Source organism: Bos javanicus, chromosome 4, assembly GCF_032452875.1.
Source record: "Bos javanicus breed banteng chromosome 4, ARS-OSU_banteng_1.0, whole genome shotgun sequence".
Classification (NCBI taxonomy): Eukaryota; Metazoa; Chordata; class Mammalia; order Artiodactyla; family Bovidae; genus Bos; species Bos javanicus.
The window spans coordinates 77580405-77606979 of NC_083871.1; the positions used below are offsets into that span (position 1 = coordinate 77580405).

General features: G+C 51.6%; 1 protein-coding gene across 2 annotated transcripts in view; it reads left to right on the forward strand.

Annotated features, from left to right (window-relative positions):
- Window positions 1–25295, forward strand: part of NUDCD3 (NudC domain containing 3) — a 70529-nt gene extending 45234 nt beyond the window's left edge. The window contains exons 3-6 of one of the 2 annotated variants that reach the window (XM_061414442.1): window positions 563–695; window positions 10588–10731; window positions 20448–20636; window positions 23542–25295. In XM_061414442.1, coding sequence (XP_061270426.1) covers window positions 563–695; window positions 10588–10731; window positions 20448–20636; window positions 23542–23652 — 577 coding nt within the window. In that variant the 3' untranslated portion in view covers window positions 23653–25295. The remainder of the gene's footprint in view (window positions 1–562; window positions 696–10587; window positions 10732–20447; window positions 20637–23541) is intronic. The other variant, XM_061414443.1, reaches the window with a different exon arrangement.
- Window positions 25296–26575: the final 1280 nt, after the last annotated feature.

Genomic DNA, 26575 nt, shown 5'->3' on the forward strand with positions numbered 1-26575 from the left:
ATCTGAAGAAAGTCTGCAGTTCAGTGCAGTGCCTTGGCTTTGATTTATTTACCAGGGGAAGATGGAGGCTGGGTTTGGATTAGAATTGGAGTTGAGTAGCTACAGGCTAAAGTGGTTTTTTGGTATCCCCTCCGCCCCGCCTTTTTTTAAAAAAAGATACGGCCTGCCAAGCAGTTTATGGGAAACCAGGCACCCACAAGCCCCAGGATGTTATTAATTAGGCTCTTTGGCTTATGGACTGGTCTGGTTTCTAAGCTTTGTGAAGACCAGGAGGGCCAGGCTATGCCATGGACTGCATTGACAGATATTTTTCCTAACCTTGAGGGTGCTACACAGGGTCTTCTCCTTGGATTTTCCCTTTGTTCCTGTGACTTCCCATTGAGGCCCGAATTGGGTGGTCAGAAAGGAAATCAGCCAGAGGGAAGGGGACTTTTAGACGCAAAACCAAGCAAGGTTAGGTGAACGTTCTCAGGACCTGGATTCAGTATGTTCCTGGGACCCTGTGGGCTTCCTGCCCTGCTTGTGGGCCTGGGCTGTCGTCTTACTTCTTGTTCTTTCTCAGGAGACAGGAGCAGTTCCAGAGAAACCCCGACAGCTACAACGGTGCTGTGCGTGAGAACTACACCTGGTCCCAGGACTACACTGACCTAGAGCTCAAGGTGCCGGTGCCCAAGCACGTGGTGAAGGGCAAGCAGGTAACCGCCAGGTTCTTCCAGCTTCATCTGCTCAGCTTCTTTCCTGAAGCAAAGGCTTCAGGCTGTGGGCTGCACTGGAGCTGCTTAGCCACCAGCACAAAACTGCTTCTTGTCTTCAGTCACCAGCATGCCAGTCTCCACCCTCTTTAACCACGTCAAGTATGAGACCCAACTTAGCCTCCTATGTGAATAGCACCTGAGCTTTTTTTTCTTTTTAATTATAGTATTCTCATATCATTTATTGTCTTTAGTTTCTGCAAAAGCACTACAGAGTAGGCAAGGCAGTTATTGTTACACCCATTTCACACTGGAGAAGATGGAGTCCTGAGAGGCAAAGCAGAGCACCACAGGTTCTGTTGTGATAAGTGGACAGTCCTGTGGTCTGTGGAGCTGTAACATTTATAGCTTGAGTGGATTTCTCCATCTTAATGAGCTTGAGTGAGTAGAAATTTAATCTTTTAGTGAGATAGAGATGTTTACTTGGGGACCTTGCTGAGAATAACATTATTATAGCTCGTTGTAAGTAGGCAGGCTTCACATTAAAGAAAAAAACTCTCATGTGAAATGGGACATTGTTACTATAATCCACAATGTAAAAAATTCTTATATATGCTAGAAACTATTTTCTTATTTCATTTGTCATGAGAAACTACAACCTGCAAAGTAAGTGGTATCTTTCATGTTTTATAGATGAGAAATTGAGGCCGAGAGAAGTTACTCAGTTATCCAAGTTGACATGGAAAAGTCACCATGTGTCTCCTTCACTCTTGCTATGCCAGGAACAGTGAGCACTGTCTGAATGTTTTAGAAGGAGTGAGTGACTGAATGGGTGCCCTGGTACAGCCGTGGTTTGATTCAGGTGTGTCTGCTTCTAAAGCTCATACTGTTTTCCCTGTGTCCCACTCCTCACTTTAAAAGCAGAAACAACTGCAGCCTTCTTTAAAAGGGATGGTCCCAGAGCATATGAAACGGAAGTTGAGTTTCATGTACGTTTCAGAGAAAGGACCACTGTGTGAAGTGGCTCCTGCTGGTCTGGATACATGTCAGATCCAGGCTCTAGGCAGTGAGCAAGCCCTTCCAGGCCTTCCCCTTAGCCCACTTCCATCCTGAGGTCCCTCCTGGTCCCTTTATGATTACCCAGGCTTTACCTAAAATAAACCTGCCCTCTGCAGCAGTCTGGGTGGGTCTGGGGAAGCCTCTAGAAGACTGCAACTTCCTACCAGTGTCAGATAAATGCAGTTCATCCTGCAGCATGGAACACAGGAGCAGGACTGGAGCCCCTGGGTCTTCACAGCTCCTTGTGGGTGTGTGTCAGGGCGCCGTGGGGATGGTGTCAGCTGCAGCAGCACTGTCTACCCATCTCTCCCTTTCTCTCCTTCCCCACTAGCCCAGGAGATCTCACTAGGGCTCAGTGACCTCCTGACCCAATGGACTTTAGGATCCAGGTCATACTGGGTACCTAGGGGTCATCCCCACAGAATCCTACTTTTGATGACCGTGTCCTCTCTGACACTGTAGGTCAGAGCCAGTGCAGGCTGTGTTGCCCAGCATGCTTTAGAATTTTAGTTGGTCAGGTGTTGATTTTCATTATGTTTTTTTGGTAGGATTACCTTGTATGTAGGCAAATAAATTATGAAAAGTGTTGGTTACACACTTAATGAAAAATGTTAGAGCTTCCTGATCCAGCGTGTCTTCTAACTTCTCCATGAACTTCGGGAACTTTCTCTGGAAGGACTTTTGTTAGGCCCAACCTAAAGCTAGTTATTTTGGGGAATTCCCTGGCAACCCAGTGGTTAGGACTCATGTTTTTACTGCTGACGACTCAGGTTTGATCCCTGATTGGGGAACTAGGATTCCTCCAGCTGCACAGCATGGCCTCCCCACAAAAGGCAAACCCCACCTCCCAAAAACCCCAAACTAGGTATTTTGACTTAAGAGACCTAGGTCACCTGACAGCTCTTGCTGAGCTTCCATGGCTACCTGGGAAGCCTGTTCATTGAAAACAGCATCTCAGATGTGCCCACTAGTCACTGGGGTGTCAGTCTCATGAGTCCAAGCTCTGCCGCCAGCAGTGTGTTGTGAGGGGCCTGCCCTTCATCCTACTGTGCTAAGGGACGGACCGCCATGCCTCCGGCACATCCTTGCCTCTCAGCTCCACTTGTCTTGACCTCTGGGGTGAGATGGCCTCGGTTTCACTGAGGATGGCCCTGGGTTTTGCTCATTTCTGCATTTGACATTTACTGAGCCCGTGACGGTCCCTGAGACTGGTATGAGATGACTGCACTGGAGCTGACATGTGGGGCTCAGGTACAAGGCAGGTGCGCCAGCACAGTTCCAGGCTGTGTGGAGCGTAAACAGGCTGTTTAACCTGCGCTGTGCAGCCAGGCACCCCTAGGGCCTTTCCTCCAGCAGTCCTTTGAGGCTTTGCGGTTCACAGGAGGAAACACAGAGAGGGTCAGGGTGTCCAGGCTGGCTTTTTCTGGAGCTAGCACTCCCTGCACTCGGGGGTGTGTGGATGAACCTGAGTGTTTGTGGTGTTGGGACTGGAAGAGGCTCATTCTTTGTAAGGCAGTTATTTATCTAGTGTTGGCCCGTTGTGATACTTGCTGATTTAATTTGCACTAATCTCCTGTGTGGTTAGATTTTCTTTTCTCTTTCAGTAGTATTTTTTCCCCAAGACATTAAAAAAAAAAGTATGATTGATACACAGTGTTAGTTTTAGGATAATGGTTTGATATCTGTGTGTTGTGCAACGATCACCACAACGTCTGGTTAACATCTCACCATACTATAGAGCTCCGTGTGTGTGTGTGTGTGTGTGTGTGTGTGTGTGTGTGCACGCGCTGAGAACTTTTAACATACTCTCCTCAGCAACTTTCAAATTCTGCATTTTTCTTAAAAATTCATGATCGCTCTAGTTTTTAGTGATCTAAGAGATTTAGTTATGCCTCACTTATGGCACCCCACTCCAGTACTCTTGCCTGGAAAATCCCATGGATGGAGGAGCCTGGTAGGCTGCAGTCCATGGGGTCGTGAAGAGTCAGACACGACTGAGCGACCTCACTTTCACTTTTCACTTTCATGCATTGGAGAAGGAAATGGCAACCCACTCCAGTGTTCTTGCCTGGAGAATCCCATGGACGGAGAAGCCTGGTGGGATGCCATCTATGGGGTCGCACAGAGTCGGACACAACTGAAGCGACTTAGCAGCAACAGCAGCACTTAAAGTTTGAGAGTAAGTTTATTTTGTATCTCTTGGCTTTTGCTGGCCTAAGGGTTTTTCTGAGTTGCCAGTTTCTTTCTGGACTGGCTCCTTTCCATTTGTTCCCTGCGGCACCTGTCACAGCTACCTGTGGGCAGTGTTTATTTTTGGTTTTTGTCTGTGGCACCTTTCAGATACCATCATGGTGGTAGCTGTGATGGTAGCAGCTCAGCTGATGAAGTCGCAGTTGTTCTGGGTTTGTAAGTAGCTTTCTGTGATGGGGGCAGGCATGTTGGGCATAACAGGTAGATGTGGCAGGCACCGAGTGTTAATGGAGGGCGGTCCTGGGCCCCCTCTTCTTCAGCTGTAGCTTGTGCTTGAGGCCTTAGAACACTGCCTCTCCTTTACTCCTTTTTGATTTTTTTTTTCTGTGGAAATGGGTTTGCTTCTCAGGTGTAGTGGGGGACAGCTAAATGCATGTGGGTTATGCTTTATGTTCAAGTGTTGTTATTTTACATGCAACCATTTTTAAATTTTTGTAATTTCTATTGTTTTGCTGGTGGATCTAAAGGAAAATTTCTCAAAATGAAGCTTTGGTCTCTTTCATTCATGAGATGTAGTTAGATCTTTGCTCTGCACAGGAAAAGCAGCCAAGTTCCCCATTCTGTGCTCAGCGTAGCCATGAAGTCGGGAGAAGGAACTTTGCAGTCAGGACGGAGATCTTTGTGTGATCGCAAAAGCCAGCTGGGGCTGGTTGTAAACATGGCCTTTGATTGAATCATAGGATTTTAATGATGGAAAATTGAACTCCAGAGATTTTTAGTCTAACCTCTCACTTGGCACATGAGAAAACTTTCCTGGAGATGTGAACTGCTAAGGCCCTACACTGTCTGGTGAGATGGTGGCGGAACAGAGAGCGGGACCCCGCTCCCACCCCCTTCTCTGTTTGATCAGTCATCTTCTGAGTGGAAAATATCATGATATTGTTGTGCACAGTCCTGACTGGATGACAGTGAGTGACAAGTGAATTAATTTCCTTTGCAATATTCTCTTTCCTCTCGGAGATGGTGCATGGTCTATATTGACTAATGAAGTCCTGTGGGCTGGTGGGCTCATGACCATGCTGCATGTCATCTCTAGCCTCACTATGGGAACCTTCCAGAAGAGCACCAAGACCCCTTGGCATGTCTTGTACAGTGATGCTGTGCCCCAGAGCTCAATGCAGCTGTTGGAATTTGTGCTAAAAAGCTCTGCAACACAGTGTTCCCTTCTTAGAAGGCGTTTAGAAAAAAATGTAGGAAGACTTTTATTATAGGAAACTTCCATAGCAGAAAAGGCTAATAGGTTGCATTTATCTATTAAAAAAAATTTTTTTTGCTTGAATGCATAGGACACTTACCTGTTTAAAACAATAAAAATGTACAATGAAAAGTTTCTCTCCTGCTTCTGTCTTTTTATCCTATTCCAGCCCCCACCCCAAACTCAGAAATCACATTCCTGGTTTCTGGGATCTTTTGGCAGGTGTTTTCTTTCTTTCTTTCCTTTTTCTTTTTTTTTTAAAGATTTTTGATGTGGGCCATTAAAAATTTTTTTATTGTATTTGTTACAGTGTTGCTTCTGTTTTTATGTTTTGATTTTTTGGCCACAAGACATGTGGAATCTTGGTTCCCTGACCAAGAATAACCTGCACCCCCTCCATTGGAAGCGAACCTTAACCACTGAACCACCAGGGATGTCCTGCCAGATGTTTTCTATGTGTATCTTGTCAAATATGACTTGATACCATCATGACCCTACAGGCGATACACTCGCATTGCCCACATTGGCCCTTCCAGGGAGGCTCTGGTCTCTTGTTTGCTGCCCTGCTGCCCGCGCCTTACTGAGCGCGCCTTACTGAGCTGAGCCTGCCAGCCAGCAGGTGGCTGCCCAGGGAAGTCTCAGGGGACCTAGAATTTCCCCTGATGTCCAGCTTCATCTATCAGGACCCCGAGAGTGTGTGTGCCTGAGCCCACTGCCCCTTCCACTCGGGGCTCCAGTCTCTGGTTTTACTCTGGTCAGGCTGTTTTGATGGTACTTACTCCACTTTCACTACGTCCCTTTGGATCAGGAGTTTCTTGAATAGTTTTTTGTTTTTCTGGAGTTTCTTCATGTCTTGCTTTTTTTTCTTGTCAAAAATAGTACACTATCATCATAAACTCAGAATTACCCAGATTCTCACTGGTAATCTGTATTGTCTAGAAATCATTCTCTGCAGACCATTTCACCCATGACTCCCATTTGGACTGATTATTTTCTAGTTCAATATTATATAGCTTGCATCCTAGAACTTTTTTTTAACCTCACTTCTAGATTAAATTCACTGTGTTTTAGATCCTTTCTGGGCCTTCCTCCTTACCCCCTCCCCCTTTATTTTTATTGAGATGTAATTGACATATATCATTGTAGTAGGTTCAGGTGTGCAGCATAAATACTTGAAATGTGTATGTGTATATATATATACATATATGTAGCAAAATAAGTTCCACCATAAGTTTAGTTAAGATTACCACCTCACATAGTCACAGTTTTTTTCTTGTGATGAGAACTTAGTTCTCCTGTCTTAGCAACTTTTAAATGTACAAGTATTGTCAATTATAGTCACCACGCTATACTTTAGATTCCCAGAACTTACTCATTTTATAAGTAGTACTTGTACTACTTATTTGTACTTATTTGTACTCTTTGACCCTCCTTCACCCAGGATCTTCCTCTGTTTTAGTTTCATCCTCATTTTGTTATGTTACAGCCTCAAGTAACTTTCTCAGAATGATGGTGTGGTAATAAATACAGTGCTCCTGAGCGTCTTCAGTTCAGTTTAGTTCAGTCGCTCAGTCGTGGCCGACTCTTTGTGACCCCATGGACTGCAGCATGCCAGGCTTCCCTGTCCATCACCAACTCCCAGAGCTTACTCAAATTCATGTCTATCGAGTTGGTGATGCCGTCTAACCATCTCATCCTCTGTCGTCCCCTTCTCCTCCTGCCTTCAATCTTTCCCAGCATCAGGATCTTTTCCAGTGAGTCAGTTCTTTGCACCAGGTGGCCAAAGTATTAGAGTTTCAGCTGCAGCATCAGTCCTTCTAATGAATATTCAGGACGAATTTCCTTTAGGATGGACTGGTTGGATCTCCTTGCAGTCCAGGGGACTCTGAAGTGTCTTCTCCAACACCACAGTTCAAAAGCATCAATTCTTTGGTGCTCAGCTTTGTTTATGGTCCAGTTCTCACATCCATACATGACTACTGGAAAAACCATAGCTTTGACTAGATGGACCTTTGTTGGCAAAGTAATGTCTCTACTTTTTAATATGCTGTCTAGGTTGGTCATAGCTTTTCTTCCAAGGAGCAAACGTCTTTTAATTTCATGGCTGCAGTCACCATATGCAGTGATTTTGGAGCCCCCAAAATAGTCTCTCACTGTTTGCATTGTTTCCCCATCTATTTGCCATGAAGTGATGGGACTGGTTGCCATGATCTTAGTTTTCTGAATGTTGAAACATTTCTGAATGTTTTAAGCCAACTTTTTCACTCTCTTCTTTCACTTTAATCAAGAGGCTCTTTAGTTCTTCGCTTTCTGCCATAAGTGTGGTGATATCTGCATATCTGAGGTTATTGATATTTCTCCCGGCAATCTTGATTCCAGCTTGTGCTTCATCCAGCCCGGCATTTCGCATGATGTACCCTGCCTATAAGTTAAATAAGCAGGGTCACAATATACAACCTTGACGTACTCCTTTTCCTATTTGGAACCAGTCTGTTGTTCCATGTCCAGTTCCCACTGTTGCTTCTTGACCTGCATACAGATTTCTCAGGAGGCAGGTCAGATGATCTGGTATTCCCATCTCTTGAAGAATTTTCCACACAGTCAAAGGGTTTGGCGTAGTCAATAAAGCAGAAGAAATGCAGTTATTTTAACCTTTCACTTATTTTGTGATTTGAGTTTATATGGAATTCTAACTTTAAAGAAGAGAGTTCCCTGGTCTTTTGCTGCTGTGGTCCAGGTTCAGTCCCTGGGAGGGGAACTGAGATCCAGCAAGCTGCGTTGTGTGGCAAAAACAAATAAGCAGACTCCCCCAGCATGATTGTAGGTGTCATTCTTTTGTTTTCTTACATCCACTGTTACTGATTGTAGTAATCTCTTCCATTCTGGTTCTTTGTGCGTAAACGTTTCCCCTGTTACATAGAACTTTTTGGAACTTATTCTAAATAGCAATATGAATTGTCATCTTTCATTCCTTCTGTTCAGCCCTCAGTGGGTTCTTTCAAACTGAAGACATGTTTTTCTTAAGCACTGGTCGTTGTCTTGTCATAGTTTCTGGGATGCCAAACTGATTGCCTGGGTTGGTTTCTTATTCTACCTTGAGTTTTTTTATTTTATCTTCCAGTTTTTTTATTTTATCTTTCCTTTCTGTTGAAAATTTTATTTGCACTCTATTTTTTTCTAAGTATCTTTTGTTTGTTTTGTCTAGTTCTGTTTTCATGTTTTATTCTGGTTCTGCAGATGCAGTATCTTCTCAGGTCTCTCAGAATATAAATTGGACATATTTTAAAATTGCCTTTTTTCTTAGGTAGCTCTATAGTCTTTACCTTTTTTGTTGTTGTTAACCTAAGTCTGTCTTTGGGGGCTGCTGCTTTTTCTCATAGGATACAATCCTTAGTTCCCTATTAGTTTTTTTATTTAAAAAATATATGGTCCTCGTTCTTTTGAGTGTGGAATGATGATGGTTTTCTCCTTTACGTGTCTGAGATCTGCTCCTCCCATCACTGCTCACAGCTGAGGGCTTGACTGGTGGTTGGCTTTGCCTTATGGTGTACTGGGCCAGTGTCCACCCAGTCCCCTCAGCTGCTGGCCAGGTTTTCTGGAGCTGGGCTGCCTGTTGCTCTGGCACACAGTGGGTTCCAGTCTCTCCTGATAGGGCTTTGCTGGCCCAGCTGCCCTGTGGACTGACTCAGCTGCTCTGCCTCCACTCTCCGTACTTGCTGACTGCCAGCCGGAGGCCCCACGCAGCTGTGCTTGTCCCTGTTCTGTGGTGTCTGTCCCCACACACTTCTCCTTCCTCTCCATAGAGCTGTCAAAAGCTTGTCTGTCCCGGCCTCTCCCTACTTACCTTGTGCTGTCCGGGGTTTTTCTGTTTGTGTTTTGTTCCTCTCATCTCTGTGGGTCAGAGGATGACCACCTGTTCTCAGAGTGACGCCTTGGACTGGAGCTCTTGGAAGTGTCTCCTGCCTGGTTTCCCTTGGTGCCTGGGTGCATCCCCTTTGTACAAGAGACAAGTGTTGTGGAAGCTCACCCAGATTTGGAAATTATCCTGTTAGGTGAAGCTGGCTGGAGAATTTCATTTGTTAAAGCGAGCTTGTTCCTGGGAGGCCAACTGATGGAGCCTTGGCCCACTCTATCAAGTGTTCTTCGCACATCTGAGTTCATGGTCAGGGACACAATTTGGCCAGTGATTGTCTGGACCCATCTAGGAGTGAGGTGGGCTGCTGTTGGGCAGCTGGGAGTGAAGTGAGTTGTGCCTGTGCCGTAGCAGGATCAGTCGAGAAAGTGGTAATTCTCCCAGAAGTTGAGTGTAAGTGGAGCTGGGGCTTACAGGGCCTGACTCGGCCGGCCTGTGGGTATGGTGTGTGCAGACATCGTTTTCCTTTCCATCACTCATTTATGGTTATTTAAAATTCAGGTAGGTTATAGTATCAGATTCCATCAACGTGTGTGTAAACTCCATTTCGAAAATTCTGTGACACTGAGGGAATCTTTCCAAGTGCTTTGTAAGCATTTAATAAGCACTTACCAGGTGACATGGGAGGGCCACCTCCAAACTGTTTTGACACCTTGACTGACCCCACGCTCTGGTGAGAAAGGTCTAAGTTAGCCAGCCTCTGTTCATGTAATGAATACATTGTGTAAATACTATTATAAAAAGATTTTTGCATTATAAAACACAGAATTTAAAATTTTAAAGAAAAAGGGGTGGTGGAGGTGGTGGGGAAATCCCTGTAGTTCTGTTTTCTTTCCTGGACTATTTACTGATCTGAATGTACTTGGGATGCTGCTTGCTGGGATCCACGCGTGAAGCAAAGCCCCTAGTCCAGCAGCTCCAGCACAGGTGTGAAGACAGATGTGTGAGAGCAGAGATCCAGCGAATGAGTATATGGGAGAAGAGAGACAAAATGTAAAACCAGAGGATCTGGCCTCACCCTCCAGGGTGAAAGCCGAGCTGTGGCCATAGCCGGCACAGCAGCTCCTGGAGGGAAGAGGAGCTGGCTGCTCTGGCCCCCGGGCATGTCCTCTGGGGTGGGACTGCTCCGGACCCCAGACAGCAAGGTGGGCCTGGGGAGAGTAGCCGCCTGCTACACTGGCCCTGCTTGCCTTCCGTCCAGGGAGTTGGTCTCCCCTAACTGGAGAGGAGATTCTGCTCCCACAAAGCACCCCCGTTACTGTTAGGCGTATTGAAACTGTAAGTGCGTTCTCTTGAAGGACATGACGACACAGTCTCCTTCATGTATGAATTGGTATTATTTTCTTGGTTCAGTGGACCTGGTGACACTTGGCATGGTCTTGCATCCTGTTCTCCTACCGTGTGCAGCCAGGTGCCTTGGAAACCACTGTTCCTTCCTGTCTTGGAGCACAAGGTGATTCTCTTTCACTCTGTTCCAGGTCTCGGTGACCCTCAGCAGCAGCTCCATCCGGGTGGCTGTGCTGGAGGAAAATGGGGAGCGTGTCCTCATGGAAGGGAAGTTCACCCACAAGATCAACACCGAGAGCTCCCTCTGGAGCCTCGAACCTGGGAAGTGCGTCTTGGTGAGTGTGGGTTGTGAGGCTGTGAGCATGTTGATTGCTGCAGCGGGGGAGTTGCCCCATTGTTTCCCACGTAGCTCAGAAGGCACCTTTGTGGGCTTCTGCTGACTCACTGCTGCATCTGCAGCCTTGGCCCCTGGGGTCCCAGTGCTTGACTTCTTGAGGTGGAGCCCCTATCAGTGAGAAACTCAGGGGCCCTTGAGTGCAGTCTCTTCTCCTGCCCACACACAGACCACACACGGTGACCATGGAGGAGGTCGTGGCGGGGCACCATCCCCAGAGTGTGACTGTGCTGCTCACACTGGATGTGTCTCTTCAGTCTCAGAGGCCTCTCTCTCCAGGGATTCAGTTATATCTAAAAGGCAAAACCAAATAAGTTAAAAATTAAAAGGCAGATCATTTACATGAATGCCAGTCTGGAGGTGCAGAGTTAATAAACTCAGACAGCCTTATTTGATAAAGGGGGTCTCAACTGGCTAAGCTAACCAAGGGTGTGGGATCCAAACTAAGGGGATTGTGTTCCAGTTACTACATTCTTCCTTCATAAGAGCCTTGCACCTGTTCAGTGGGCAGCATGCAGGGAAGCTTCCTCCACCAAAGGGAGACTGTATATTTGGGTTCATTCTTTTCCCTCCTCCTGAGGTGCTTAACCTGGGGCGTGGTGAAAGGGGTAAAGATGAAAAGAAAAATATTAAGTCTTTGGACAAAGAAAAGCCTCAGAATTCTATATAGAAATGTTCTTTATGTACAGTTTCATCAAGATCTACTTGTCTCTGGAAAATAGATGCCCCTGGGCCTGCCTGTTTGGTCCTAACTGGCAGGCCCATGGGGTTCTGTTTGGCTTCTCTCAGCTCGCAGACACCCATGCCGGATGGAACAGAGAGGAACCCCCAGTGCTGGGTCGGCTGGAGGTCTTGGCGTGCTTGGGACGCATGGGCGCACGCAGCCCCTCTGTGTGGCAGGGACACTGGTGGCAGAGCGCTGGCCAGGTCTGCCAGAGTCTTGTTTAGACCTTGCTCTGTTGCATAGGCCCCGTCCTCAACACGAGCGTGTGACAGTTGTGATGATTTCCCCCCTTATTGCCCTGGGCTCAGTCCCTCATCTCTTCACCCCTGTGCCTCCCCACTTGCAGTGCCGTTCCCCAAACTATGGCCCATGTTCTTATCACCAGTTCCTCCATTTGCAGAATGCCTTCATGGTCATGGTCTCATCTGGACTTCGCATGGTTGCTGGAGGTAGAAAGCCAGGGTTTCATTATCCCCCTGCCTACCGAGGTCATGCCAGTAGCCAGTGGGAGCCAGCAGCTGGCAGGCTACCCTCCACAGGTGCTGCTGTGATGGCTCAAGTGGTCCCAGAAATGTAGACTCGTGATCTTGGGTGCCCTGTTATCCATGGGCACCAGGCCTGACGTCACCTGTGTGGGGTTGATGGACTGTCCAGAGCAGTCCCAGCAGTTAGCTGCTGTGCTGGTCTCCCTCTGAGGGGCACTTCTGCTATCTTCAGCCCTGTAAACCCGAGCCTGTGCCTGGGATGGAAAGACTGACCTCGTTGCTGGACTCTGAAGGTTCACAGCGTCTGTTTACAGCCCACGTGGTCTGTCAGGGTTGTAATCAGGATACCGAGGATTCCCTTTACTTGACATTACTTCAGTGAAAATGAGGTTGTTACCAGGTAGCTCACTCTTTAGGGTGTTTGTCACAAGAGGTGACACTGACTTCTTCACACCTGTTCCAGAGCCATGTCATCTTGTGTGTTTTATACAAGTTACATCTGAACACAGATGTGGCTTGTGGCCAGGGCCTTAACTCCTTGTAGTTCAGGCCTCCATGTATTGCGTACAGGCACTCTGGCCTGGCTCTCTGAGATGCCTGGCAATGCTGTTTCATCTCGGCAAGCCTGTTTTACAAACCAGGATGCTGACACTCAGGGTGAAGGGCTTGCTCAGGGTGGATCCAGACCCCAGACCCGGAGGCCTCCTGTTCCCTCCTTCTCTGTCTTATCAACCGAAAGGTGCCCTGGTGGGGGCAGGCAGGGGAGGAGAGCTGGTAGCAGTGTGGTGGTGTTTGTGAGAGGCTGCACTGGGCCAGCAGAGAGACCGGGGTGTCGCCGTCTCTGCCAGCCTTGCTCAGGTGGCCCAGGTGGCCGGTCATGTGCCCAGGCCCCGTGGTCAGCCCAGGTCCTCTTCTGGTCCAGGAGGAAGCTTGTGCCCTGGCCACCTTTTAGTTTTCCAGTTTGCTTTTGCCAGGCACCTACTGCTCAAGGAGTTATAAAGGAGCAGCCCTGGCTGTGGACTGAGGGACACCTGTCGCTGCCCGTAAGCGTGGCTCAATTCTGCTCCCGCTCACTGCGCAGGGTCCACGTGGAAACCTCCGGGGATTGCGGGCGCTGCACTGGTTCTTTCCCTGGTTCCTTTGAGTAGCTTTCATCATCCGTGGATGGTGTCACATTTCTAATGCTGCAGCACTTGTAGAAGGGAAAGGGGACTTGTTTAGAGCATCATATCCTCTGGAGCTTTCTTGACAGCACAGCCCCCTGCTCACCTGGCGTGCACTTTCTCCTGAGATGCGGGACTCTGCCTGTCTCCGCCTTCCTCCTGACCATTGGTACAGCCAATGCCTGCGTGTTGTGGAGACACTGTTACTCGTGGAGCTGGAGGTTTGGTGTGTTTTCAGTGTAGTTATTTATTTTATTGATGACGCCGAGTGCCATGTGTCTGAGATGATACTGTAGTGCAGTGAGCACGCTGCTTGGACATGTGAAGACCCTGGTGCACCTGCTGCGAAGAACCAGTGCCACTCCCTCGAGCCTCTGGAGGAAGCAGTGTGGCTGCTGCGGTCACCAGGCCTGCTCTCTGCCTCAGTCCCACTAGCCTGAGCCCCACGGTACCTCTGTTCCCTGGTCTTAGAATGAGGCTCAGAGCCTTGTGTGCTTATCACTAAATGCCAGACCCTGTGCTAGGCCCTGGGGCGATTGAGGGACATCATCAAGGGCCCACCTCCTAAACTCTGAGTGGACTGGAAAGGGCCCCTCGATGTCCTCGCCAAACCCCAGAACCTGCAGATAGGGCCTGTTTGGAGGAAGGGTCTTTGCAGATGACAAGGTGATCCTGAATTATCCAGGTGGGTCCTAAATCCAGTGACAAGTGTCCTTAGAAGAAGAAAAGACACAGGCACACAGGGTGACATGACCACCAGGCAAGGTTCCCTAGAAGCTCCGGAGGGAGTGCAGCCCGGCAGCGCCTCAATGTCGGCCTTCCAGCCTCCAGACAGAGAAGATAGATACCTTGTTGCAAGCCTACCATATGTGGGCTTTGTTACGGCTGCCCTGGGACACTCACACAGGCTGTATCACAAGGCATGGTTTCTGTGGGGGCCACTTGGGACAAGAGGGGTCCCCCCAGGGATGCCTGTCACCTCGCCAGAGCCCATGGCCTGAGTCTTCACCTCCCAGGCAGGCTGACGCAGACATGCCCCTTGATTCCCAGCCACCGCTCTCTCCTCGCCTGAGCCGGGATCCGCATCAGACACGCCCAAGCAGCCTTTCAGAGCAGGCAGGGGTGGCAGCTAAAACCGGATGACAGTTCTTGCCTCCCTCCCTCCCACACTTGAGAATGTTAAACGAGGCTGCTTGATTCTCAAGCAAGCTCCTTTCTTGGTTACGGAGACGTGAAACCAGGGCCTCCCCCTGTGTCTTGTTCTGTCCCAGAACCCGCGTCGGCTCACTGCCCTGGTTTCTCCCCGCAGGTGGGGCTGATGGCCAGGCTCTGGGCGCCTGCAGGCTATGGCCTCGTGCCTGTGATGCTCCATGTCTCTGATTCGTAGCCATTTGTGAGGCGAAGCCCGTTCACATGCCGACATGACCCACACTCAAGTCATTTAAAGTCAGTGCAGGAGCTGCAGTGTTTGCAGACCTTTGTCCACTTGCCTAAAAGCTCACACTGCTGTGTGTCTGGTGCCTGAGCCTGGGAGTGTTTTAATGCATGCTGTACTCCCATATTTAGATGATTTCTTTAAATTACAGTTCTCAGAAGTGGGGTTACAGGCTGACTGTCGTCCTTGGCCATTGCCATGGCTCTTCCCTGAAGGATGTCAGATTTCTGTGACGTCACCAGGCCCCTTTGCACCCCAGCACTGGGCTTGTTCATTTTAACTTGTCTTTGCTGACTTATCTGCATTTATCCCATTTGTTCCTTTCCATTTTTCTAGGGAGGATATATGTTTTTCTGTGAAGTGGTTCACCATCTTTGTTTCTTCATGGGTGGCTACCTGCCTCTTTCCTGGCCCTGAGGGACCACTGTTCAGCTTAAAATACAGATTAAGTTATGTTAGTATTTTGGCAAGAGCCCAAGCCTGGAAATTAGTCCAGGGAGTGAAATGCAAGTTCTTGGCTTTCAGTACCCATGTTTCCCGGGACCTGTCATGTTTCTCAGGCTGGTCACATTTTTGGCATCATTGCCAATCCCCAGGTCCCAGCCAGAAAGAGCTGAGGCCTGATGTTGAGAAGTAGGTGGCCTAAGGCATCATGTTCCAGCACCGTTCTGGAGAAGTTGCCCAGTGAACAGGAGGTATGTGCCAAGCCAAATCAGAGGACCACGCTCCCAGTGGACAGAGCAAGCACCCCCTCCATCCCACGTGGAAGGAGAGAGTAGAGGAAGCTCGGCAGCACGTGGTCACTTTCTCCCAACCACACCCCCATCATAGCCAGCTTCTGTCTGGCCCTCAGCGCTTTAATGTTAAAGCTTAAAAATTTGTTAACATCAAAGACTGGCAGTTTCCCCACAACAGAACTGCCCCTGGCAAAGCCCTGAGAGGTCAGTGGTCTGGCTGGGGATCACGTTCTCTCCGCAGAAGTACCTGAAGCTGAGCAGGCCCCCTGCTGTCTCTGCCTGTCTTCTGTCCTGGTTTCAAGGCAACCCCCTGAAACATCACCCGCAACTTTCACACACATCTCCTTGGTCCAAACTTGATCCCACGTATGGGCAGCTGCGAGGAGCCGTCTTCTTGCCGGGCACACTGCCTCCCTGAATAGAAACAGGGTTCTGTGAGGAGGGGAGGGGAGGGAGATGAGTGTCAGTGAGTCATCAGCACAGATTGGGGTGCTGAGGTAAGCTGATCCACATGGAGTTGGAAGTTTCTGCGAGGACATTTTGGGAAAACTGTTCAGCCAGCACTCTGGGGGTTCCCCTGAGAAACTGATTCTCGATCCAGGACCAGTTGCTACAACCTGGAGGAAGGCCGAGGGATAAGACTGAGTTATCAGGTCACAGCAGCCACCCCTGACCAGCCAGGCTGGGGCACTCCGTGTGCTGCATGGTCAGGGACTGGAGTGAGTGAGAGCTGTTGAGATGCTGGACATCCAGGAGCTGGTGCTGAGAGAAGGCCCCTGCTGGCCTCCCACAGCTTCTGTTGGGGCTGGCAGCATAGTCTCCCCGCCACTGTGGGGGAGAGGGGGTCAGGGAGGAACCCCCAGGCGCTGCAGCCACGTGACGTCTGTGCCTGCCGGTGGGACATCGCAGGAGGGGCACAGCATCGCCTGTGCAGGGTTCTACTGGGGGCGCTTCCCTGAGTCAGCAGGAGCAAGCACCAGACAAACCCCAGATGAAGAATGGATTTTATTTTATTTTATTTTTATTTAGATCAAAGGATTATAGTTTTTTTAATATAAGTTTATTTATTTTAATTGGAGGTTAATTACTTTACAATAATATTGTATTGGTTTTGCCATACATCAACATGAATCCACCACAGGTATACACGCGTTCCCCATCCCGAACCCTCCTCCCTCCACCCTGAAGAATGGATTTTAACAACAAAAGACCGCAGCGGCAGAATGTTGTATGTTAAAGGGGACAGGCCCACTAAGATGTAGTCGGGACCCTGGACTGGATCCTGTGCTGGAGGCAAGGGGAGCTGAACTCTACTGGGTTGTCCAAAAAGTTCAGGTTTTTCCTTAAGATGTTACAGAAAAATCCAAATGAACTTTTTGGCCAGCCCAGTAGTGAAGAACTTTCATATCTTCAGGAAGAGGCACTCACTGAAGTATTAGGGGTAAAGGGCCAAGATTCTGGAACAAGTGTCATGTAACTTACCACATATTATATATATAAACTTACACACAGTGAGAGTGTGTGTGCAGACACGCGCATGTAATAAAAGGGGTAGTGTGTTAACAGTGGGTGAATCTAGGAAAAGGGTGTGTGGCTATTGTTTGTACTTGAACAATTCTAGTAACTTGTGAGATTGAAATTGTTCCAGATAAAATGTTTTAAGAAATGAGATGGCACATAAGTCCATGAAAAGATGCTCAGCATTGTTAGTTGTTAAGGAAATGCCAATTAAAACCATGGTGACATGTCACTTCATATTTATTTGATTGGCTCCTGAAAAGAATCAACAGTAGCAGGTGCTGGCAAGAGTGTGGAGCCCCTGGAGCTCCCCTGCGGAGACGAGGGCCATGAAGTTACACATACAGTTGATGGGAAGGTCATAAAGTTACACATACACTTACCGTAGGACCCTGCAGCCCTGGTGTCTGCTGGGTGTCTACGAAGGGGAAGGGAGACACATGTTCACACACAGCCCTGCAGGCAGCCTGGTAGGTGACTGCCGAACCCTAGAAAGGCCCACCTGGCCACCCACAGGTGCGTCAGCCCACCGTGTCAAGGGGTTACCCCTCCAGGCATGCCCAGCATGGCTGAACGCCAGACCACTATGCTAGGAGAAGAGCAGACCAAGACACAGACCAACCAGATGGCAAAGCAAGTGGCGGGCTGAGGGGTCACCGACAAGGGGACCAGGAACTTAGGGTGTGGCTTGATAGTGGTGGCTGTGTGGCTGCATTTGTCAAAACTCATAGGGTGGACCTACTCTCACAAGTGAGTTTTACTATGTGCCAGCTTACGCCCCGACAAACCCAATTAAAAAAAATAACTGTTAAAAAATCAAAACCAAATGTTAAACCATCAGACTGCTTTATCAAAGATATTATTTTTAGACCTGAATCCTTCAGCCCCATTCCAAGAACATTTTCCCCGTGTCCTCTGGGTGCTACATTTTGTATTGCTCAACCTGGAAAAGGAATAAAGTTCTGACCCACTAGCACAGGAATGTGAGGACATCGCATTGAATGAAAGAAGCCAGGCATGGGAAACATAGCCTTTGGGTCCATTTCTGGGAAGTGTCCAGAAAAGGCAAATAAATGATTTGTTGCCAGAGCTGGGGGAGGGCAAGCCTCTGGGCAGAGTGGGGAGTGACCGCTTGTGGGTACAAGTTCTCTTTGTGATGACAAGAATGTTCTGAAACTAGACACAGCCTCTGTGAATGCAGAACGCATTGAGTTGTTCACCTTAAAATGGCTAATTCTATGTTGATGTGAATTCCACCTTAAAGGTGGTGCTAGGCTCATCTTAATGCCTGTTGGGTGTGCAGAGTGCCCTCGCAGACGTGTTCTGTGGAGGCAGGAGGCACAGGTAGTGAGGCCCACCAAGCTCCTCGTCAGGATCAGTCCCGTGGTGCCCCCGAGCCGTGTTAGGCCTGGGTGTGCGTGGACCTGTCTGGGACACCCCACATGTGGTTTGTGTGAGAAGGACCGGCAGCAGAGCACCGGGGTGGGGTTCAAGCTGCCCCCTCACAGTGCCGTTGAGGGCTGTTGGCCCGAGCGCAGCTCTGCTCTGCCTGTGGCATTGGGCAATCCAGGTGAGGCGCTGACTCCAGGTAGAGGTAACAGTGTGTATTTTACAGGGCTTGGATTAATGCTAATGATACACGTTAAGAGAGAGCTCAGCAGTGATAATGAGATCACTGCTGAGATCAGTGATCACTAACAAAGACACGAATAAAATAAATCCAAAGGGTTTGTTCTCTTTGGAAATTTATATTCTGTAAGTACAGTTGTCTCTCAGTATCCTCAGGGGGTTGGTTGCAGGACCCCCAGAGGATACCCACATCCAAGGATGCTCTCATCTCGTATATAGATGGTGTTGTGTCTGCACATAACCTACATACATCCCCTCTCATACTTCATGGGATGTACCCAATACAATGCAAATGCTATGTAAAGAGTTGTGGCTGAAGGAGACAAGTTCAAGTCTTGCTTTTGAAAACTTTCTGGAAGTTTCTTTCCCAAATATTTGTGATCTGAAGTTGGTTGAGTCAGTGGATAGAAGGCTGACTGTTCCTCAGAAGCTCTCCTGGAATAATATGAAGAGAGTGGATTTCCCCCTCAAGCCTTTCACTGCACTGACCCAGAGATCTGCAGTTCCATGAAGATGGGGCTCAGAGCTTGGCATTGGGGTCTTGGAGGGCCAGGTCAGGTCCACGCATGCAAGCAGGAGAGTAAGTGGGCAAAAAGCTGCCTGAGCAGCTGGGCTAAGCAGCTGGGCAGAGCATCTGGACACAGAGACTTCACTCTGACTGGAAACCGTGGTGTTGGCAGGGTAGAGGCCATTCATCTGATGAGGAGGGCAGGGCCCCTGCCACCTCACCCCTGCCATCTGCACAGCCACGTCCACCCATGATTGTCAGAAGTGGGGCAGCCTTGTGTACTGGGCTGAGATACTGACATTGATTCTGTGCTCGCGGTTTTCTGGAGCTGTCTCCACTGCATGACCTGCCCTATCAGCGCCCACACCTCAGCCGCTCTCAGTGCCTGGGGCTGAGCTCTGCTGGACCTGGACTCCGTAGGGGCTCTTGGTGCACCGGGACAGAGGGCTGGAATTGGCAGCACTGCCCCCCGCAGCCCGTGAGCCATGGGGCAGGCTGACTTGTGGCCTGTGAGCACGCAGTATCTGCACAGATGTCACTTGTCAGGATTGCCCGCTAGCCAGTCACACCGTCCTCATGGCTCTCTGAGTAAGAGCTGCTCTTGCTGTGGGCTCCTAATCTCTATCACCTCTGCACACCTTCGGGCGTGACTGGGGGTTTCATCCTGTCCGAGAGTGGACAATGTGAGGTAGGTTCGCAGCTCACCTGTCAATTCTTGGTCAGCTGATAGAGAGTTTCCCCAAGAACCAAGCCGCTGGGTATAGGAAGGGGTGTGCCCTGGACCCTCCCTGTGTGGACGCTGGGATGCGTGTACTTGGCTGCACCTTCAGGCCAAGCCCTGCTATTCTGCCATCCTTGTCTCTGAGTTCTCATGCCCCCCTGACTCTTCTGTCTCCTTCCTGGGCTACACCATGAGGCTGGGCAGAAAGTGAGTCACACGCAGTGGTCGCCCTGGCCAGGCCAAGGAGGACAGTGGGACAAAGAAGCCTGGGCGTCTGGTTGTGGGGGAGTCTGTCAGGCTGAATGCTTGGTCCCTTGGGTTCCAAGTGCCCCCAGCAGGCAGGAGACTGGCTGCTGCACTTGGAAGCAGGAAAGGTCATTGTAGGGGTGGTGAGCTAGTGGGGCTCCACAGGTGGGTGTTGAAAGAATCTCCTGTTTGGGCTCAAGCTTCCCTTGGCAGCTTGGGAGGCTGTGACAGGGGCCAGTTACCACGGGTGGTGCAGCTCAGAGCAGCTGGAAATGTCCCCTCTGATGAGCAAGCTGGGCTTCTGGTGGCTGAGCAGGTAGGGTTGCTGATGCCCGTCGGGGGGTCACTTTTTCTGAGAGGACCTGGAGACAAGGACCTTAGGCACCACTCAGTCCCAGTTCTGGAGAATGGAATCCCCAGTGTCCCCACATTCCCCGGGTCCCCAGTGCCACCTCCCCAGCCCTGACCCTGTCTCTGCCCTCGTGTGCCAGGTGAGCCTGAACAAGGTGGGTGAGTACTGGTGGAGCGCCATCCTGGAGGGCGAGGAGCAGATCGACATCGACAAGATCAACAAGGAGCGCTCCATGGCCACGGTGGACGAGGAGGAGCACGCCGTCCTGGACAGGCTCACCTTCGACTACCACCAGAAGCTGCAGGGCAAGCCGCAGAGCCACGAGCTGGTACGGGCACACACACTTCCTGGGCCTTCCTGGGGCTTGAGCTGGGGTGGACCGGGCATGCTGCTGTCTCTGCAGCTGCCTCCTGGGTCCCGACACGGCAGCCTGGGCCTGGTCACTGCCTGGGCTGGGGCTCTGGTTCCGTGCCTGGACCGAGAGCCCAGGTGGCAGGGCCGAGAGGTGCCTCTCCAGAGGGTCCTGGTAATGCTGCGTGTTCTCACCTCACACACTGGGGCTGTTCCTCCCCTCAACCCCTCCAAGACCCTCAGCACAGGAGGAACAGCCTGGCCCTGCCCTACCTCAGGTCCGGTGCAGCTTTGACCACAAAGGACCCGGGGGAAGAAAATTCTTCCAAGTCACTTTCGAAGTCAGAGGCCTGAGAAGCGTGGCTGGCCGGCAGCCCAAGAAGGGCAGGAGGACATCAGTGACTGGAGAGGAGGCTCGTCTGGAGCCTGTGGTGGCAGAGAGGAAGATTAGACTCGTGCTGTCTTTCTCCTGTTTGATACTCCCAAGAGGGGCTGTTTAGAGAAGAGAGTTCCTTTCTCAGTGTCCCAAGTGAACCGCATGGGGATTTGAGAGGAGGGTCGAGGTGTAGAGGTCACAGCACGTGTTCAAGGTCCTGTAGCTGGTCTGGCAGCAGGGTGGGGTTTGAACCCTGAGCTGGTGTTAGGCTTGTCTGTCATCCCTCCCTGAGTCTCTGAATCGTCCCTTGATCTGGTTCACCAACCTTACCTGGGCTTATGGGGCTGGAGGCCAGGACTGTGGTTGACCATTGGCTCCTAGGCACCTGGTAGTCTCATCTGTGGAAGGTGGCCTCAGGCTGTAATCCTTGAGCTGGCCTAACATAGGACAAGGGGTGCAACCACCTCTGTGCACGTTTAGGTGGCAGGTTTATCCAGTTAATGCTGCATTTGCCTGTAGCCGCCAGATGAAAGACCAGTCTGAACACTGACCTGACAGGAGAGGGCCCTGGGCAGCTGTTGAAAGTTTGGATGTCCGGCCCCAGAGTGGGCAGGCACTAGGCCATGAGGTCTAAATAAGAAGCAAGAGGTTCCTGCTGATGAGCTCAGGGCTGGGATCCACAGATCCAGGAAGCATCTGAAGAAACCTGAAGATGCTGGTCTGATGGAAAGGCTTCCGTGGTTTGAGTCAGAGGTGCTGGTTCTAGCAGGACTTGTCAAGGGCCTGGCAGTGCTGACCATGGTGGCATGAGTGCCTGGCTGAATGCAGTGCCCTGTGGAGGCCTTCAGTGGACACACGGGAGCCCTTGGATGCTGGTGCAGGCGGTGACCCCTCATCCAGCTGACCTGCTGCTGAACGGCTCGGTGCCTCAGGGCTGTGTTAGGAGAGGCAGGGGCACCAGCACTGCTGTCTGGGACTCCTCTGGGCTCAGCAGGGATTGGGAACGAACGTCTGCATACAGGGCCGGCCTCCTAGGTGTCGCCCTGGACTGTCTTTGGTACATGGGGCCTTGAGGGACACGCAGTGTGGGGAGCAGGTTTGGAACCAAGAGGAAAGCGTGGAGGCATGAGGATCCGGCAGAGCTGGCGTGGCCTGGTGGTGAGGCAGCTGGCCTCTGTGGCGTTGAAGCCCTGCACAGTCACTGTGGTCCCCGGAGGAGAGCGTCCCAAGGAGAAGAGAGTCAGCACGCTGCAGGTGGCTTTGGTTGAGGGTGGTGGGAGGAGAGGGGGCTTAAGAAAGTAGGAGGTGGCAGTGAGGGGCCTGGGGCAGGACCAGCGTAGAGAGCGGGCTGAGGACCCTGTGGGGCTGGAGCAAGAGGGCCCGTCAGACGGCCCATGGCAAGGCAGGGGTATGGGGACATCACCATGGGTCGAGCTCAGAGGGTGTGTCTTGAGGCAGAGCTCACTGGAGAGGGTTTGTCTCAAGATGCTCAGATGAGGGGCGTGCAGTGAGAGCTTGAGGAGGAGGTGACTCAGAGCGGGCGGTGGGCACGAGCCGGAGGAGGAGGGATGGGATGCAGCTCGCCCTGTGGCTGCCGGCGCCCGGAGGCGCGCAGGTGGGCGGGGCTGGGCGTCTAGCCCCTATTCGGGCGGCCTGTGGGCAGCTGTGCCAGGTGCTGTTCTAAGGTCCTTGGCGTGTGTCAGGTGTGCCGAGCCGAGCGCAGTATGTACTGCGTGTCTGACGTGTTCGCTGCTGCACCACTTAGGTGGAGTAACGGGGCAGAGAAGGCCCCGTCAGGAGCCCTGCAGTCTTGTCAGACACCAGGAGCTTTCCCCTCAGCTCACTCTGTCGGCCTGGAGGTTAAGAGGTGGGCAGGGCTTTCTGGCCCTGTGGCCGTGCGTCTCTTCATTTCTCCTGGTCAGAAGGAAGGGGAGAGGGTTTCCAGCCCAGTGTGTTTGCAGGGAGGACATGGAGGGCAGATGTGGGAGGGGACAGGGAGCAGCTTCCTGCTGCCACCCCAAAGGCTGGTGGTCCAGACTGGGATGATTGAGCCCACCTTTGATAACAGCTTTGGCCCCTGCCCCCAGGGGCTGTGGGATCGGTGATTGGTGGGTACACAGTCAGACATCCTGAGGTCTCTTCCTTTGAGTCACATTCCTAGACTCACAGGCCTGAGAGCACAGGCCTGGAGACTACCCACCTTGTCCCTATGAAAGGGGAGTAGAGACCCTCTCTAGAGCTCAGTCGGCTCTGTGGGCTGTGGCCCTCAGGCCCTCTGGAGCTTGGACAGATACTCCTGGTGAGCAGGGACAGCATCCAAACCAGGAAGGTGGCCGGTGTTGCTCTGGGGACAGGATGGGGTGGAACCCGAATGTGGGGAGCAGGGGCTTGCAGAGGGTCTGCTGTCAGCCCAGGCGGGTCCTTTTCCAGAGGAAGCAGAGCAGAGCTCTGCTCTGGGACGTGCAGGCCTGGTGACTACAGTAACCTCTCTGTTTTCTGTTTGTAGAAAGTCCATGAGATGCTGAAGAAGGGGTGGGACGCTGAAGGCTCTCCCTTCCGAGGCCAGCGATTCGACCCCGCCATGTTCAACATCTCCCCGGGGGCTGTGCAGTTTTAATGACCGGAGGAGAGGACGCCCTCGCCGGCAGGGAAGCGGGGCCTCGGCCGCGCCCCTCAGCTCCCTCCTGCCGGGGACTCGCTGTCTAGTTCACCTCTGCCATCCTTTCTCTCAAGGGTGAACCGGCCTCCACCCCTGGCCCTGCGTCTCCTGACTGTTTGAGAGCAGGGCGGGGCTGTGCGGCCTTGCCGAGGGGTGTGGGGAGCAGGGGCTGTCCCAGCGGGCACAGCTCTGGGCCCTGCAGGCGCCGCTCGCCGCTCCCTCCCTCCCTGCACTCGCTGCTCTGCTCCTGTGCTCTCTGCTTGCTGTTCTCCGTGCGCTCGGGCGGGCGTGGGTGCCCCTCGGCTGTGGAAGCGCAGGCAGGGATGTGCAGGCTGAGGGCTGGGCTCAGGGCCAGTTTGGGGAAGCTGCCGCCTTGCCCTCTTGCTGGGTGTGTTCTTGTGTAGTCTTGCCCATCTGCTTGTATGTGTCCCCTGCCTTCCTCGTCGGGGAGCCACGGAAACCAGGGTGCTGGTCTCTGATTCCGGATGCTGGAAGCGTCTCTGGTGGCCTCAGGCCCTGCACAGCAGGATCTCTGTCTTCTGATTGGCTTGTCCTGCTGCCCCCGGCCTGGCACTTTCCCCTGGGGGACTGGTTCTTGTCAGAGCAAGCTGGGCCAGGCGCCCTCAGGAGACCCCACGGTGTGCCACTGCTCACTGCAGCCCCGGGTCCTTTCTTGGCTGAAGCCAGACTGTGCCACCCAGAGCTTGGGGCCCTGCTCCCGCGGCTCTCCCAGGACCCAGAGCCCTTGCCCTTTGCCAGGACCGCGCGGCTGCCCTATTGGTTGTTACCTTGCAGGCCTCTGCACCCTGGAACCTGCCCTCGAGCTCTGTGTGCTGGACTTGGGGAGGAGGAGTCCTGGGTCTGGGGACGTTCCTTCTAGAAGCTTCCCCCTTCAGCTGCGTGGGTGGGAGCTGGTTCATTGCCGTGTGTGGGGACAGGTTTCTGGCTCACAGGGCCCTGTAGACACATCCCTGGGAAGCAGTTGCTTGCTCCGGTGCCATCACAGGAGGTGTGTACACCTGGTGACTGGTGGGAGCACCACCAAGGGGGCACGGAGCACTGTTGTTGGCTGTCGTCACCAAGGCTGGTCATGGAGCTGCTGAGGCCCCCTTTCAGCGTCCTCCGGGTCTCACCTGTCCCACGTAGTGAGAGGTCTCACCCATCTATGTGAGAACCGTTCTGGCACCGTGCCTGTCTCCTCCCCTCCGCCACCACCAGGGGGTCCTCTGCCGTCACCAGGTGGGGTATGAGGCCTGCACCTTGGCTGTTTGGGAGCTGTGGACTCCATGGTCAGTTGTCTTCCTTTTGCCTGATTTTATTTTCAAGTGTTCGCGTTTCTCCCCACCCCACTGGGGGTAATAGCAGCTTGCCGGCATCTGGGAGTGGCAGGCTGGAGGGCTTGCCATCCTGTGGGCTGCCTGCGCCCCTCGCTGCTGGCCTGGGCCCTGGACCTGTGCACTCTGCCTGTTTTCTCTCTTCAGACACGGCAGGAGCAGTTTGGCCACTGAGCTCCATCAGCTGAGGTCCAAGGAAAATGGGGTGCCTGCCTGCGAAATCACCCTGTCTCCGGTGTTGGTTTGCAATAAATCTGTATTTAAGCACTTCTGGGTCTGTGTGTGATATTTTCTGCCAAGACGGTTTTCACTATGTGGTCATTACCCGAATTCTAGCCATCAGGCCCATGTATACAGCAAACACCAAAATGGGAATTCCTAAATAGCTCCCAAAGCTGTTTCTTATCCAGCCTGCATCCTGGCAAGACTTCACACAGCTTTCAGAAACATAATAAGCTTTCGATCAGGAAAAATGATTGTAGCTCTAGAGCTCACATCCATTTCCAAGCAGGATTCGAAAGACTTCAGCCAGAGGGTCCTTGGTGCCCCATTTACCTGCAGTGGCCCCAAAATGCTGGGCTCATGCTTGTGCCTGCACCCCTCCAGGCATAATAGGCTTGTGGCACGTCCTGGTGCCTCATTTACATCGCAGGCTGTCCAGTGTGGCCTCCCCCCACCCCCACCCTCATTCCAGGGGCCGAGCTCAATGGGCAGAACCTGGTGGGTATTTCTTGAATGAATGAAGAAAGTAGACAGTTCAACAGTGAAATTACCAAGCAAACTCCCAGGACAGAAATAATCTGCCAGGAAGGACAGCACCGTCTTCAATAGTTTGTCTCCGAAGTGTGCAGGAGGGAGAAGTCAGAAGTATTTTGTGTGCAAATGTGTCCAGGAGGTGGCAGTTGCCTTACAGAGACCTGACCACTCAGAGCACAGTCTGGGGAACAGACCCAAACCCACCTCCAATCTGCTCCCCAGGCGGCCAGCTGGCAGCAATCTCAACCCAGGGCGGACAAGTTGTTTCCATGAATAAAGAGTGGAGTGTGGGTGTGGAAGCAGTCCTTGGTAAGCACTCTCTCCCTCTTGGACAGAGGGCAGGCGCCAGAGCAGAGCCCCTGCCCCGAACAGTGGCACACATATGGCGCTGGTCCCCCGTGGCCTGGGAATCAGGTTGTCCAAACCTGGCTGCTCCCAGGCATACCTCTCCTGGACATGAGGTTGGCATGATGCCCCCTGGACATGGTTAGGGATCCCAAGGCCTCTCCTTCAGTCCCTATCACAACTTCAGGGGCGAGGAAAAAGTAATAATCTGCGATTTCAGGCTCAGCTCACCCCTCAGCTTGTCCACACGAGCTTGGTTTTATCTACATCCTTGGGTTTATTCTTTATAACTCAAGGTTGGATCACTGGTCTGCTTTCAAAGGGGAAAAAGGAGCGTCAGATGCCAGGTGGGGCCTTAGATCTCCCTGCCCCTGGAACCTTGAACTGGACGCCACTCCCTGCTCTCCCAGCCCTGTTCTGCGGAATCTGGCATCTGCTGCCATTGG